The following is a 13,957-nucleotide window of genomic DNA, read 5'->3' as shown; positions in this document are numbered from 1 at the left end:
TCGAATGTTGTTGTTGTTGTTATGATGCTGCTGCTGCTGCTAACTGTTGTCCCTGATGCAATGATGCAACTTATAGTCTGGGATGAAAATGACATCATCTGGGGTTGATACTTGGACACTTGTTCAAAACTCTACTGGGTGAGAGCTACAGCATCACCCCTGGCAAGATGACATTACTTCCAGGACATGCCATATAAGTTGCATCGTTGCACCAGGGATGATGAGTGCCCCCCCCATCTGTAAGTTCCCTCCTCCCTGTCTCCTGGTAACCCTATCTATCCCTGAGCCATATTAAGATATGTATTTGAATACATATTTTGCTAGAACTTTCTCTGGCAAAAAATATATCTGGACATATATTTGATGACATATTTTACTTTTGCTACTTGATACGATATTTCATAAGTGTTTGGCTGGATGAAAACTGAAATCACACATATATGTATATTGGGGGACTCGTTTGGGATAGGGGTGCTAGGAGACACAAAGTGCTGGCTTTGGGGCTCAGATTTTGATTGAAGCAGAAATGCTGGAGGAAGGAGTCTTTACCCTATTCCTTTGTGCCATTTTTCTGATCCAAATCAAACTTGATCAGGAAAATGCAAGCCCTGACCTGGATAGCCCAAGTGAGCCTGATCTTGTCAGACCTCAGAAGCTAAGTAAGGTCAGCCTTGGATAGTAATTGGATAGGAGACCTCCACTGAAGACCAGGGTTGCAGAGGCAGGCAACGGCAAACTACCTCTATTAATCTCTTGCCATGAAAATCCTGCCGGGGTCACCGTAAGTCAACTATGACTTGTGGGCTTTCTCCACCACCCACCAGGCAAATACAAAATGCCTCTTTCTTTTCCCTTTGCAGAGCTAATATTTATTTATTTATTTGATTTGATTTGATTTATACCCCGCCTTCCCCACAGATGGGCTCAAGGTGGCTAACAACATTAAAAAATACATTAAAATCACAAAAACATAAAATCAACAATAATTTTTTAAAAAATCATTAAAATAGTCCAGGAGCAGGCTATTTAGACAAATATGGGGAGTCCGTATACGGGCATAGCAGATGGCCGAGGGCAGCCCCAGAAAAAGTAGTGGTCTTAGATGGAAGAAGGAGGACACCTGCTGGCACTCAGCCAAAGGCCCAGCGGAACATCTCCGTTTTACAGGCCCACGGAACTGTAACAGGTACCGCAGGGCCCGGATCTCCAGTGGGAGAGCGTTCCACCTAGCTAGGGCTAGGGCGGAAAAAGCCCTGGCCCTGGTTGAGGCAGGATGGATATCCTTTGGGCTGGGGACCACCAGGAGTTGCTTGTCTGCAGAGCGCAACACCCTGAAGGGGACGTAATGGAAGAGGCGGTCCCACAGGTATGCAGGTCCCAGTCTGTGAAGGTAGCTTGTGGGGGGTATTTACATTAAGAAAATTATGTGGCAAGAGGAAAAAAACCCCTCATTTTACGCCACTGGTCTGATCAAAATCAGCTCCCTTCCGCTGCTTTAAAGAAAAATGTCCAGGAAATCTTATCATGGCTTTCCTATTGCACGGCTGTTTTAGGTGGATCCCACACATTCATTGCAAATTCTTTGCAGCCAAGTTGCCTGTCTCCCCTTATTGTTTGTGACGGAAAATTGCACTTCTCGCTGTCTCAGTTCTTCATTATCTTTTCCTCAAGATGTTCAGCCAGTCAGTTTTTAGTATCAGGAAAAAAATGCATGTACATTTTTTTTAAATTAAAGAATACCGTCTGCTGAAATGGCAGGATCGTTTCTTTTCTTTTTTGCATAAAACTTGCTACTGTATGAATAGCTGAAATGTTTTGACTACTCATGGAAATGACCCAACCACGCATCCCATTAGCATTTTCTTTGCATGTTAAAACGCGTCATGCAGTTCTCTGGCTTTTCTGACAAAAGATATGCCGCACACGCTTCTTGTATCCATTTGCAGCCTCAAATGGGAGTTTTAAAAGAGAAGAGAACAATGGATCTGTTCATGGCAGCATCCTCTGGAAAAGGGGCAAAAACCTGGACCCACGGAATGATGGGTCCCCAGATGGGTGGTAGATTCAGGATAAAGAAAAGGAAGTGTGTCTTCATACGATAACTAACAAGAGAGAGTGGGGTAATAATGACAAAACAAAGCAACAAAATAACAAAATCAAAAACATGGATGTTTTCCTTATTGCGACTTTTTTGTGATTTATTCTCTTTCTCCACTGGAAGCTTACCTGTTCGATGTCTTTCATAATGCGACTTCTCTGTGATTTACTGTATTATCCAGTGTTGTTGCTTATGTATGTTTTTCACTGTATTTGATTTCTTTGACTCATTGATTGTAGCGCAACACAGCAATATGGACAAAGATGTATTTTATTCAGAAAACTCAACCATCTCTCCTTTAGACTAGATGATCAGCTAAGGAATAATAAGTGTAGTTTTATCTACCTGGGAGGACATTCCATGACATGGATAAAGGATTGCTTTGTCGTCCTCCTCTGCTCCTTGGTCCAAGCAGTAGCCACTCGCTTTGCTGTTGCGTACCTGAAATTGAAACCAAGAGTGGTAAGAAAGGGAAAGTTTTTCCTTATATGGTGGCTCCTTCCCATGATTGCAGTCTATTTTTGCAGAGTACACAATGAACTGGCTTAATCATGCTGTTGGGTCAAGTAATATAGTTTTATTAGGAAAAAGTGCTCTGATACGGCAATCGCTTTTGACACCAAGGTCATGTGTTGTTATTCACTAAATAAGATTCTGCAAAGGGAAAACTGCATGGCGACATGGCAAACGAAGTCACAAATCATGTAATGTCACATTATCTTCCTTCTGCATGACCAGCTCATCAGTTTTAGACAGAAGTGGGCAAATATTCTGAGACGGGCACGTTTGGAATGGGTGGAAATCGTCTTGAAAATAGTCCTGTTGTTTCTCCAAGCCATCTTCAAAGACTGTATGCCTTTTATCCTCACAGCACCCTAGAGAGCTGCTGCAGCACAGTGGTTAAGTGGTTTGGCTGGAAAGCAGCACTCTACTGGTTCGAATCCCATTACTGCCATGAGCTCAGCAGGTGGCCTTGGGTCAGCCACTCCTCTCAGCCCCAGATCCCCAGCTGTATTGTGGGGATAATAATAACCAATTCAATTCAAATACCTTTAATGGCATACAAAGATCTAAGACAGCAAACAAGTCACTATAAAATTACATAAAATGTCAGAAGTCAATATATTTATACAAAACTTGTATGAATCTTAAGCACACCCACTAAAAACTTTGCTACCACTTTAGAAATAATAACCCTAACTTGTTCACCGCTCTGGGTGAGGCACTAATCTGTCTAGAAGAATGGTATAAAAGCGCAGTTATTATCACCACCACCACCACCACCACCACCACCACTACCACTACTATTATTCAAATTATCCAAAACACAATCAACAATAAGCAGAGGTCATATGTTATTATTGATTGGCCTTGCTAAGCTGATACAAGTTTCCACTGGAGACCTAAGTATTATTGGCGTAATATGTACGCTGTTCCAAGCAGCGTAATATGTACGCTGTTCCATTATTGGTGTAATATGTACGCTGTTCCAAGTAGCACCATCTTTTGCAGTTATGTCAGAAAGCTGTCGTTTTTCCATATGAATTGCAAAGTTTTTCGAGCTGGTTCCAAGTGCCCCGATGGCAATGGGGACTAATGTTGCATTCTTCTTTCATAGTCAGGTGGTTTCTATTGCCATATTTAATCATTTTTTCTTGTTCTTTTTCTTCGACTCTGGCATCCCCAGGAATTGCAATGTCGATTATCCAGACTTTTCGATTTTCCATGACTCTTATGTCTGGTGTATTATGTTCAAGGTGTGCATCAGTTTGAATTCTGAAATCCTACAAGATCTTGACTTCTTGTTGTTGTCGTTGTTGTTATGAGGTATGTTGGGCTGAGAGACATTGATTGGCCCAGTCCTGGTCAGTTAAATGGTAGGGTGGAGATTTGATCCTTATTCAACGTTCTGATTTCCTAAGTTTATTTCCATCTTGCTTTTCTTTCAAGAAACCCAGGACAGTACACATCTTTCTTCTTTCCTCATGTTGTCCTCACAACAACCCTCTTGAGTTATGTGAAGCTGAGAGAGTGATTGGCCCACCATCACCCAGCAAACTTCATGCCAGACTAGAGATCTGAACCCGGTGTTCCCAACTCCTAGCATGATGCCGTAACGGCTATACCATACCAAATTTCCTCTCGCTTCCGATCAGCCCTACTTTAAATCTGGTCCACTGGCAATCATTAAAGCAAATAGGAAGAGAAACATTGTGGTGCTTCTTTGAGGAAAAGAAAAACACACTCTTTCACCCATCCTGACACCCCATTATTCCTTCTTTTGGGCATCTTAGGGGCTTAATATAGCTTTCTCTTCTGTGAAGGCACACATGGATTATCCTTACCGGCAGCAATTTTAAAAGGGCAGATAACTCGAAGCAGATATCATTTGCAGGATACAATGTGAAAGATGATGAAGTCTCAATATGCACCGTAAGCAGCCCGGTCCAAACACTGATGAGAAATCTGAATTCCGTCTACTGGCTGCCATCTATCACGCTGGGAGCATTGCCGAGAGATAAGCGCACATAACTCTGCACAAGGGTACAGCAATAAGCAGAGTTGCTCAGTAGAAGGTTTGCAGTTGCCGAGACTGAACCGTATATGCAGTGGAATTCTAATTGTGACTCCCACAGGATTTACTGACAAGTAAGTGCACTGGAACCTTTGCGTGCCAACTTCTGGGTGCATCATGTTGCTCAGAGATTGTTCTGCATGCTCATGGACCTTTATGCATGTGCAAGTGTGAGTTTTTCCACACGACAACCCTTTTGTGTAGAAGCATCCGTCTTACTGTGGCTGGCTTCCCCATATTTCCCCAGCCCCGGTCCTTTGGTGGCTATTTTCCACCCTGCATTATCAGTGGATCTTCTTCTGAGTTTTATCGATAGACCATTACATCAATATGTAAATTTCCTTTAAAAAAAACAAAACTCAAAAAGCACCCTGGTGGCACATGCACAGGGGGAAATGGCCACCACGTGAACCCAAATTGGCTGCCACAGAGGGGGCAGGGAACCGATGGGAAAATCTAGACTTTCTTGTCCATGGGGCAGCCAGCCTAGCCCCCCCCCCCCCAAATATTGCAGCAAAGCAGATTTGGGAAATATTACAGAACGGATGCGGAAAACCCAGGGGGTGCACAGAAAGACCACAAAGCTATGGGGAAACGCCCCTTCCCCACTTCCCAACAGCATCCAAGCTGCGCCAAATAACGTGCATGTGCAAGTGACCCAGATCTCTGCACTGAATCTGTGCGTGGCACTCTAGTGGCTGAACATTCTGAGCACACTTGGGGATTTCCGTGTATTGTCCACGAGGTCCTTTTCCCTTGCCGAGCCATTCCATAAGTTGCCCTCAGATCATTGGACTGAGCTTTGTAAAGTTCCTCCAATTTATTCTTAGGGTTGAAATATTTATTTATCTTAAATCTATCCTTCTATATTATTATTATTATTTTTTGCCTAATGGTGCACCACATTGTGAGGCAACCCAGTAGATAATCCCACGCTGCGGCCGATTAAAGCACAGCAACCATTAAGCGGTTAGAGTTTTCATTTATGACGAGTGCATTATTTGGAGCACAGAGGGATGAAGGCAAGTTTACGACTCGGCCTTAAAAATTGTGAAGGAAATATATTTTTACAACTATTTCAATATGTTTTATATCTGCCTCAACGTAGTTACTTGCTCTCATCACTGAAGCCTGCAGACAATGGTTGTCATCAAAGAGACAACTCGGAAGACGAACAACTAGGCTTGCATTCCGCTCCTGTCCTGTCCCCAATCCAAAGTTCTTAGCTTGGTATGGTCAGCAATGGAGTCAGGCAAAGGGGAAAGTGAAGGTTATTCTGAAGAAATAGTCTTGCCTGCCTGTTAACCATCAAGGGCAGAGCTGCTACCACTGACTCTGCCTTTCCACTGTCCTTGTTGAGAGAGGATAGAATTAACCTGGGTCCAAATCTTACTGTTTTTCTGGTGGGTGAAAGTGGTGATATTGTAATAACAACAACAACATTCGATTTATATACCACCCTTCAGGACAACTTAATGCCACACTCAGAGTGGTTTATAAAGTGTGTTATTATTATCCTCATCATGACAATCACCCTGCGCAATGGGTGAGGCTGAGACCTCCAAGAAGCTATGACTCTGACTGACCCAAGGTCAAGCTGGCTTCAAGTGCAGGAGTGGGGAATCAAACCTGGCTCTCCAGATTAGAGTCCTGCCGCTCTTAACCACTTGAAGTCCACCTTGAATGGGTAAGAATGCCTGAATGAATGAGCCTGAGAGACGCGGGTGCAGACCCTTAGTGTGCCATTAAACTTGCTGGGTGACCTTGGTCTATTCACTCTGTCTCAGCCTAACTGACCTATGGAGAAGGGAGAACTGAGCACTGTAAAGTGCTCTGAGCTGTTTGGAGGGAAGATAAGGACAAAAATATTCTAGGTAGAAGCTGCCACCACCAAGAAAGCCCAGGCCTTTGTGGCTACCTGCCTCAGCACTGAAGGTAGGAAACTCGAAGCAGGTTCCATGAAAGAGAATGCAGTGGTAGGGCAGGAATATACTGGAGCATACGTACAGCATTCTTTCGAAAATGGGGAAATAAACAGAGGAATAATGGGAGGTTCCTAATGCATTGGATCCCCTTCAAAAAAAAGGCCAAGTAATTTGATACTCTAAAATCCAGGAAAAAATCTAAATGTGGAGACTTGAGAGGTATTCCTAGTTTACAAAGCACAGTGAAGTTATTCTGGTCATTAGCCTATTCCTTACTGTGTAATGTCCACCCACAAAGCAAAGTAAATCTCAATATTCTAATCCGTTCTCGGTTTTCTATGTTACCTCTCCGTAAGTGATGGTATTGTTGTAAATCCTCATTTCAGGGTAGACGTTCTCCAAGTACCACTTAAAACTCCGGCACTGAAGATGCTGACGTAGAGCTATTCTTTCCGAAACATCTCCAAAGTCAACTCCGGGGTTCTGCAAAAGCATGAAGGTACGAACACAGAAATTCTATTACTTCCGCCTTTCCATTGATTTTGTTCCCTGAAAAACACTCCGTTTTGTTTACAAACCGATTCTTATGCCTGCTCTTGGCTCCCCTCCCTCCTTCACCTCTCTTGCCTTCTAAGGCACTACGGCTGTCCTTGAGAACAAGAAATAAATATTAATGACATTTCCACCAAAGGAAAGGGAGAGGGGGGAGGAAAGGCACGAGAATAATGACATTTCAATGAAGTTGAATACCGCAATATTCAATTTACTGTCTGTTCGGTGACAACCTTGCAGATAAAGCTATACAGAACAGGCGCACAAAACCCGCCGCCCCCACCACTGGAGCAGAAAATTCTAACCCACAGGCTCAACTCACAGCAACACAGCCCTGTAAACCTCCGTGCACTCCAAGGAGTATGCGGAGCTCCTTCATGAGTTAGAGAGTGATTGTTCCATTGAAGCCAGCCAGGACTTTTGATAACATGGAGGGCCCCGTCTGCTGATATGCACCAAGTGCCCCCTAGAACTCCAAAAATGTGCCGTACTCCAATCCACCTCTCTGGCTTCAGTACCTTCCTCTTCTCCCTTTCAATCCCTCCCATCCACTCAGTATTTCTGTTCTTCAACAAGCCTCATGGAGCCTCATCTTTGGTTGGAGACGCTCTGCCACACATTTCCCTCCTTCCCTTGACCTTGTTCTCAATGTTCTAGCTCTTTATCGTAGTAAATAATAACAGTAACGTTTGATTTATATACTGCACTTCAGGACAACTTAATGTCACACACAGAGTGGTTTACATAGTGTGTTATTACCATCCTCACGACAATCACCCTGTGAGGTGGGTGGGACTGAGAGAGCTCTTTTAGAGCTGTGACCGACCTGAGGTCACCCAGCTGGCTTCAAGTAGAGGAGTGGGAAAGCAAACCTGGCTCTCCAGATTAGAGTCCTGCTGGTCATAACCACTACACCAAACTGGCTCCAAGGGTTTCCTGTACTAGACAATGCACATCCAGGTACACTAGGCTTGGGTTGGCCCCCATAGGTGACATGAGGCCTTATTACTATCAATCTACTATAATCCAGACTATGTGGTTTTCCAGAAGCACAGAACAAGAGCTAGAAATATACGCACAGCCAATTACTTTCTAGCCTAAGTTGTCAGGGTTGGGTACCAGGAAATAAGGATTGTCCCTGGAAAACAGGGAGAGTTGGAGTGGATGAATCTCCAGGAGACAGAAAGTAGATAATGCTATGCCTTTACTCAGCTTGGAGTTCCCTAAGCCCCCAGCACTACGGTGACGGCATGTAGCAGGAGGATCTTACACATGGGCCGAGAAGGTTCCTGTAGGCATCTGCCAAGGTCTACAGAGGATGGATTTAGCAGCATCATTAGCTTTTGTACACCGACGGAGAGCCATAGGGCTGGAATGAAAGAACCATGAGTAGGAAGAAAATAGCCGCTTGTGCCTTTTTCAAAATGATTTTCTTAACATGGCTTCCCACTGTGCTACAATACACAACTTGCATACTTCAGCTTACACAACAGGCCAGGCAAGTGTTCTCAAAATCAGGGAGACGGTGGGGGCCAAGAGAGGATTCTCAAGGACCTAGTCTCCATGGAGCTTATGGAGCCTGGAGCATTACATGATTTATTTTCACAGATGGTTGGGTTGGACTTGGGTGATGCAAAGGAGGAGCCCAGAGGGCATCTTCGTCTGGAGACCCCAGGGCAGCTCCGTGTTTGCCCTCTGTGTTTGGCTTCTGTGTCACTTTTCTCCCACAATCCCAACAGAGGCAAAACAGCCCTTTTGGGAATGGAAGAGGACTTCTGCACATGGTAAGTCCCCTTTTCATCCAATCCGATAGGCATCAAAGTTTTGCACAGTAGATATGTTCAAGAATAAAATCAGAACGTATTTTTTATGGTTTTCTTTAAAAACAATTTTCCATACCGGAAGCTAAGACTTTAATGTACCATGGCTGATTTTATGTCAGATAAAGCAACGTGTCTTTATTTTCTTTCCCCCAAAGCTTGCATTGTAGCTCATTGGAGAAAACGGCTGCTGGAAAGTAATTGCATGGAAGAGATTTTGGTCACATCTCAATTGCTCACGGAAATGGCCTTTCTTAAAATATCAAGCCTAGCTTGGTTCAAATTGGGTTGCTGAGCATACCACCCCCGCAAACTTGCAATTGCCATTCCCCATCAGAGTTTTGAGAGTATTATTTGCAAGCAGAAGTGTAACTGGTTCAGTCCCTGCATCTCCAGTGGAAGCATCCATTGGGAAAAATCCCTCTTTGCCCAGGACCCAGAAAAACCACTGTCAGACATAGCAGTTATTGTTGAGCTAGAAAGGGTTGCCAGTCCCTCACTAGGGGTGGGAGATTGCCCGCTTCCACCCTCCACCCCCTGCTCTTGGTTACCTGGCCAGCGAGGCACGGGCCTCTCGGGGACGCGCTCCTGGGTGACATGGTGTGCTCCTGCGGGCCTGAATCAGCCTGAATCCAAGTGCCCCGATGTGGAGCGGGCTGCTGTGGAGCAGGGGAGCACTCTCACACTCCACAGCAGCCTGATCCAGCCTGATCCAGCCTGGGTCAGGCCCAAAACGGCCCAATCAGGCCACTGTGGAGCGTGAGAGCACTCCTACACTCCATGGCAGCCTGTTCTGTGCTGATTCAGGTCTGATCCAGGACTATTCAGGCCCAATCTGGCCCAATTCGGGCCAAATTTGGCCTGATTCACCCCCCCCCCCCGTGTAGCATGGGAGCACTCCTAGGGCAGCGGAGACCCATGCAATGATGTCACTTCCAGGAAGTGACATCATCGTGCAGGCCTGGTAGTGCGTGCGTGCACAAGAGGTTCCTGGTCCCCCATCCCCCAGGACAGGGGGACCTGGCAACTCTCGAGCTAGAGGAACCAATGACTGGGATCAGAAGAAGGCATCCTGTAGCAAAATGACACATAGGGAATGTAGACTGGAATCTAGGGGCTTGCCCTGCAAGACGAGGTCACTTCAGCAAACATCAGGTGGGATTATTTTTCCACAGCAAATTCCCTGGAGAGAGTGTCACTGAGCATGCATTGAGTACCTTTCTTTCTATGAAAGAGCCACTTTATATGGCAAACTCACCACACTGGTGTACTGCCAGTGTTTGTATGCTCATTGAGCTGCAACAGCTAGGAGCAGGCTGGGATGAAAAAAATGGCCACGCCCCGTGCCTACTAAGGACAGGGGCACGGCCAGGCCTGTCCTTTGTTGCATGGAGAGAGGACTTCTGGTTCATGTTGGGGGGCCATACCTGCCCTTGTCTGGGGCAGCCCCCTTCAAAGCACTGTGTCGGCTTCAACCATGTTCAGGAGACCCTGTTGACAACAGCGATAGACTCTTGATTGATATTACTTATATATCCAGCAGGATTTGAGCCTAGTGGCACCTTAGAGACTTGTGTCTGAAGATGAGAACTGTGACTTGCAAAAACTTACACCAAAATCTTGTTGGTTTCTAAGGTGCCACTAGACCCAAATCCTACTGTTTTATTGCAGACCATCATGGTTACCCACCTAAAACCATCTTTATATATTCATTGAGCCTGGTCTTCAAAGAGCATGTGTGCTTTCACTTCTTATAGGACGTGGAAAGAATGAAGATTCCATCATCAGTTTTGCAGTTAGGCAAGTGTTTCGCTCTGCACGTTCTCCTTCGGGAAATTAACAAATGACTTCCTCTTGCCAACAATTCTTATCGTTCAACAGCTGGCACTTGAAGAATATCCCTCTCAATGTATTTGCCTATTCTCCCTGCACTTCTGGGCATATTTTTCTATGGATCTGGCCAGGGCTTTTTTTCAGCAAGGATGTGGTGGAACGGAGTTCCGGCGCCTCTTGAAAATGGTCACATGGCTGGTGGCCCCGCCCCCTGCTCTCCAGACAGAGGGGAGTTTAGATTGCCCTCCGCGCCGCTGGTACAGAGGGCAATCTAAACCCCCCTCTGTCTGGAGATCAGGAGGTGGGGCCACCGGCCATGTGACCATTTTCACCAAGGGCGATTTACATTTAAAAAAAACTTCCCCCTTGTTCCATCTGACCCAACATGACGTCATTGTGCAGTCCTGGGAGCATGCGAGCACTTTGCGCACATGATTGTGGTACCAGACGTACTACCTCCCGCCAAGAGTTGCCCCCTTTGCTGTCAACCCACTGAGTTCCACCACCTCTTTTCCCAGAAAAAAAGCCCTGGATCTGGCCCAACTGAACCCCCAAGCTTCCTCTCTCAGATTCCACCGACAGTCATTCCTACCCACCCATGCCAAATGCACGTTTGCGAGTTTGTAAGAGAAGATACACGTCAAATAAAAAAGCACCCCAAACCGCTCATTCTTTCAGAAACATCACCTCCTCTTGCTTACCGTCATTGGTATGTTCCATGCCATATAAACATGTGACTTGAAGTCGTCCATCCAGACTTCAGCAGCACGCAAGGCATTGCGCTTTGCATAGTAATCAATGTCGTTGTTGTATGGTTTCTTGGTGCGCTCGATGTGCGCCACCCGAGAACATGGCAGCACCTCCATGCTTCCTCCGCACTGCCATACCTGCGAAAAACAAGAAGGGGAAAATAAGCTGTGAAGGGAGTAAGACGATAAGCAGACACATCAGAGCTGGTGTGGCAGACACAGTGGTTAAGAGGTTGTGTTATGGCTCAGGAAAACTGCCTCTTCAAATGATGTTTTAGTTATGCACTCCCTAAATATTCTCTAGCAAGCTCCTATCTCCAAGCATCAACCCTGCTGCAATATGAGGATAATAATATCAATCTGGGGAATAAAATGCTACAATTTCCAGAGTTCCTGTTGGCAACAGAAGCTTCAACCATGTTCCGGAGACCCTCAGCAACAGGAACCATAAAACTTTAGAAGGAACCCTTTCTCAGGTCCCTTTTTCTGTTCCTTAGGAGAGGGGAAGGCAGAGAAACCAGTACTAAGAGCCAAGCTACAAGTGACGCCTGACACAGGTTGGACACTGGTCAGCTTCCCTCAAGTTTTGATGGGAAATGTAGGCGTCCTGGTCTTGCAGCTGTAATGGAGAGCCAAGCTGTAAAACCAGGACGCCTACATTTCCCATCAAAACTTGAGGGAAGCTGACAAGTGTCCAACCTGCGTCAGGCGTCACTTGTAGCTTGGCTCTAAGAAAGCAAGATTTGGTTCCAGTAGCACCTTAAAGACCAACTAGATTTTCAGGGTATGAGTGTTTGAGAGTTAGAGCGCCTTTCGTCAGATACAAGGGGTGAGAAACAGAAGGGGTCCTGGCAGAGGGGGGTGGGGGGAGGTATTGTACATTGGAGTGTCAGGAAGTGAACCACAATGCATGTTGTAATTAGCTTGATAAGAGCAGGGGTGCGAACTGCAGAAAATTAGCAACATTTGGAAGGGTGTTCGCTGGGATTGGAGTCACCTGGGGCTTTCCAAAATTTACCACCACATGGTTTAGCCTTCTGTCAAAGATATAAGCAATTACAAACACAATTGAATGATCTACTAGTTCCTGATATAGACATACCCATAGTAAAAAAAGCTCCCATTTTTGCTCCGTGGTTTTGATCCAGTTATTACAATCCCAGTAATGAAATTTATTTTGGGACTGTTTGAATATAAGAGAGATAAGGAGTATCTAAAGAATAATTAAATAAACGAATTATAGAAAATAAAATACTTAAAAGGAAAAAAAATACATTCTGCTTTGCAGCTCAGCGAGGTTAGCTCACAGCCTATAGGCTAGGAACTGTGACATATAAGAGAGAGAGAGAAAGAGATTATCACCATTCCTAGTTAGAATTGGTTTTGCTGACTCCAGGGCCAACACAAGGCAGTTTGCCATTCCAGACAGATACACCTTCAATGGAAGTGTGGTTTTTGGATGGGATCACCTCAAACTGTGCGATGGTGACAGAAACCCTGGAGGTGACAGTGAGTGTAAGCCACAACCCTGGTGTCCTCACATACTGACACTGGTTGGGAGCAAATAGAACCCTACTAGCAGACTGGAGCTCTCTCCTCATAGGGTCACTAACCTCAGGTGGGGCTCTGGCCATTTCTGCATGTCCTTAAAGGGACAGCCCACTCACCAAATGCTGGCTGCTTTCCCCTTTCACTCCACATGTCTCCATTTTCAAAAGGGTTACGGGCTGTTTGGCTTCCCTCTTTTTTTTGGTGCCTTTTCAGGGACACGAAGAAAGTGCGGGAAAGTGCGTTCTCAGAAAAGGCGCTGAAAAAACAGAAGCCAAACGGTAGCCAAACAGCCTGCTACTGTTTTGGAAGGGGAAATGCCAGCAGTGATCGGTGAGTGGGCCTTCCCTTTAAGGACATGTGGAAAAGGCCTTGGAGTTCTCTTGGAATTACAACTGATCTCCAGACGACAGAGATCAGTTTCCCTTGGAGGAAATGGAAGCTACTGAGGGACAACTCTATGCAGCCCCGGCACCAGGGTTACTGGCGCCTGAGGCCATCCTCGTGCGCGCATGTACGCGCATGCCCCCAGTCTGCATGATGACATCATCATGTGATGATGTCATCATGCAGTGACGCTGGGGCCATTGGCCGGCAGGTGGCTGGGATGGCGCGAGGAGGCTGCCCGCGCTCTTCACGCCACCCCAGCCACCTGCTGCTCCTGGCCCACGGCTGCTGCACCCGCCCGGGGGCATGTGGTGGCGGTGTCGGCATGTGCCTGGCAGTGGTGGTGCGGGGCTGGCCGGTGGCAGCATGGCTTCACCCCCGGCACCCCCTCTGGCCCCACGTCACCTGCAGCCCCCGCCTCACTGGTGGCACCGGGGTTGACTCTATGGCATCACTTTCCTGCTGAGCCC

At 46.0% G+C, this 13,957-nt stretch overlaps 1 protein-coding gene across 1 annotated transcript in view; it reads right to left on the bottom strand.

The window, feature by feature from the left end:
• GALNT9 (polypeptide N-acetylgalactosaminyltransferase 9) overlaps positions 1–13,957 on the bottom strand; it is a 246,630-nt gene that overhangs the window by 15,260 nt on the left and 217,413 nt on the right. The window contains exons 7-9 of the mRNA XM_054996830.1: positions 11,505–11,690; positions 6,944–7,081; positions 2,444–2,539 (exon numbers count right to left, since the gene is read on the bottom strand). Of these exons, the coding sequence (XP_054852805.1) occupies positions 2,444–2,539; positions 6,944–7,081; positions 11,505–11,690 (420 nt within the window). The remainder of the gene's footprint in view (positions 1–2,443; positions 2,540–6,943; positions 7,082–11,504; positions 11,691–13,957) is intronic.

This window comes from Eublepharis macularius, chromosome 13 (assembly GCF_028583425.1).
Source record: "Eublepharis macularius isolate TG4126 chromosome 13, MPM_Emac_v1.0, whole genome shotgun sequence".
Taxonomy (NCBI): Eukaryota; Metazoa; Chordata; class Lepidosauria; order Squamata; family Eublepharidae; genus Eublepharis; species Eublepharis macularius.
This window is presented reverse-complemented; position numbering and strand designations above follow the sequence as displayed.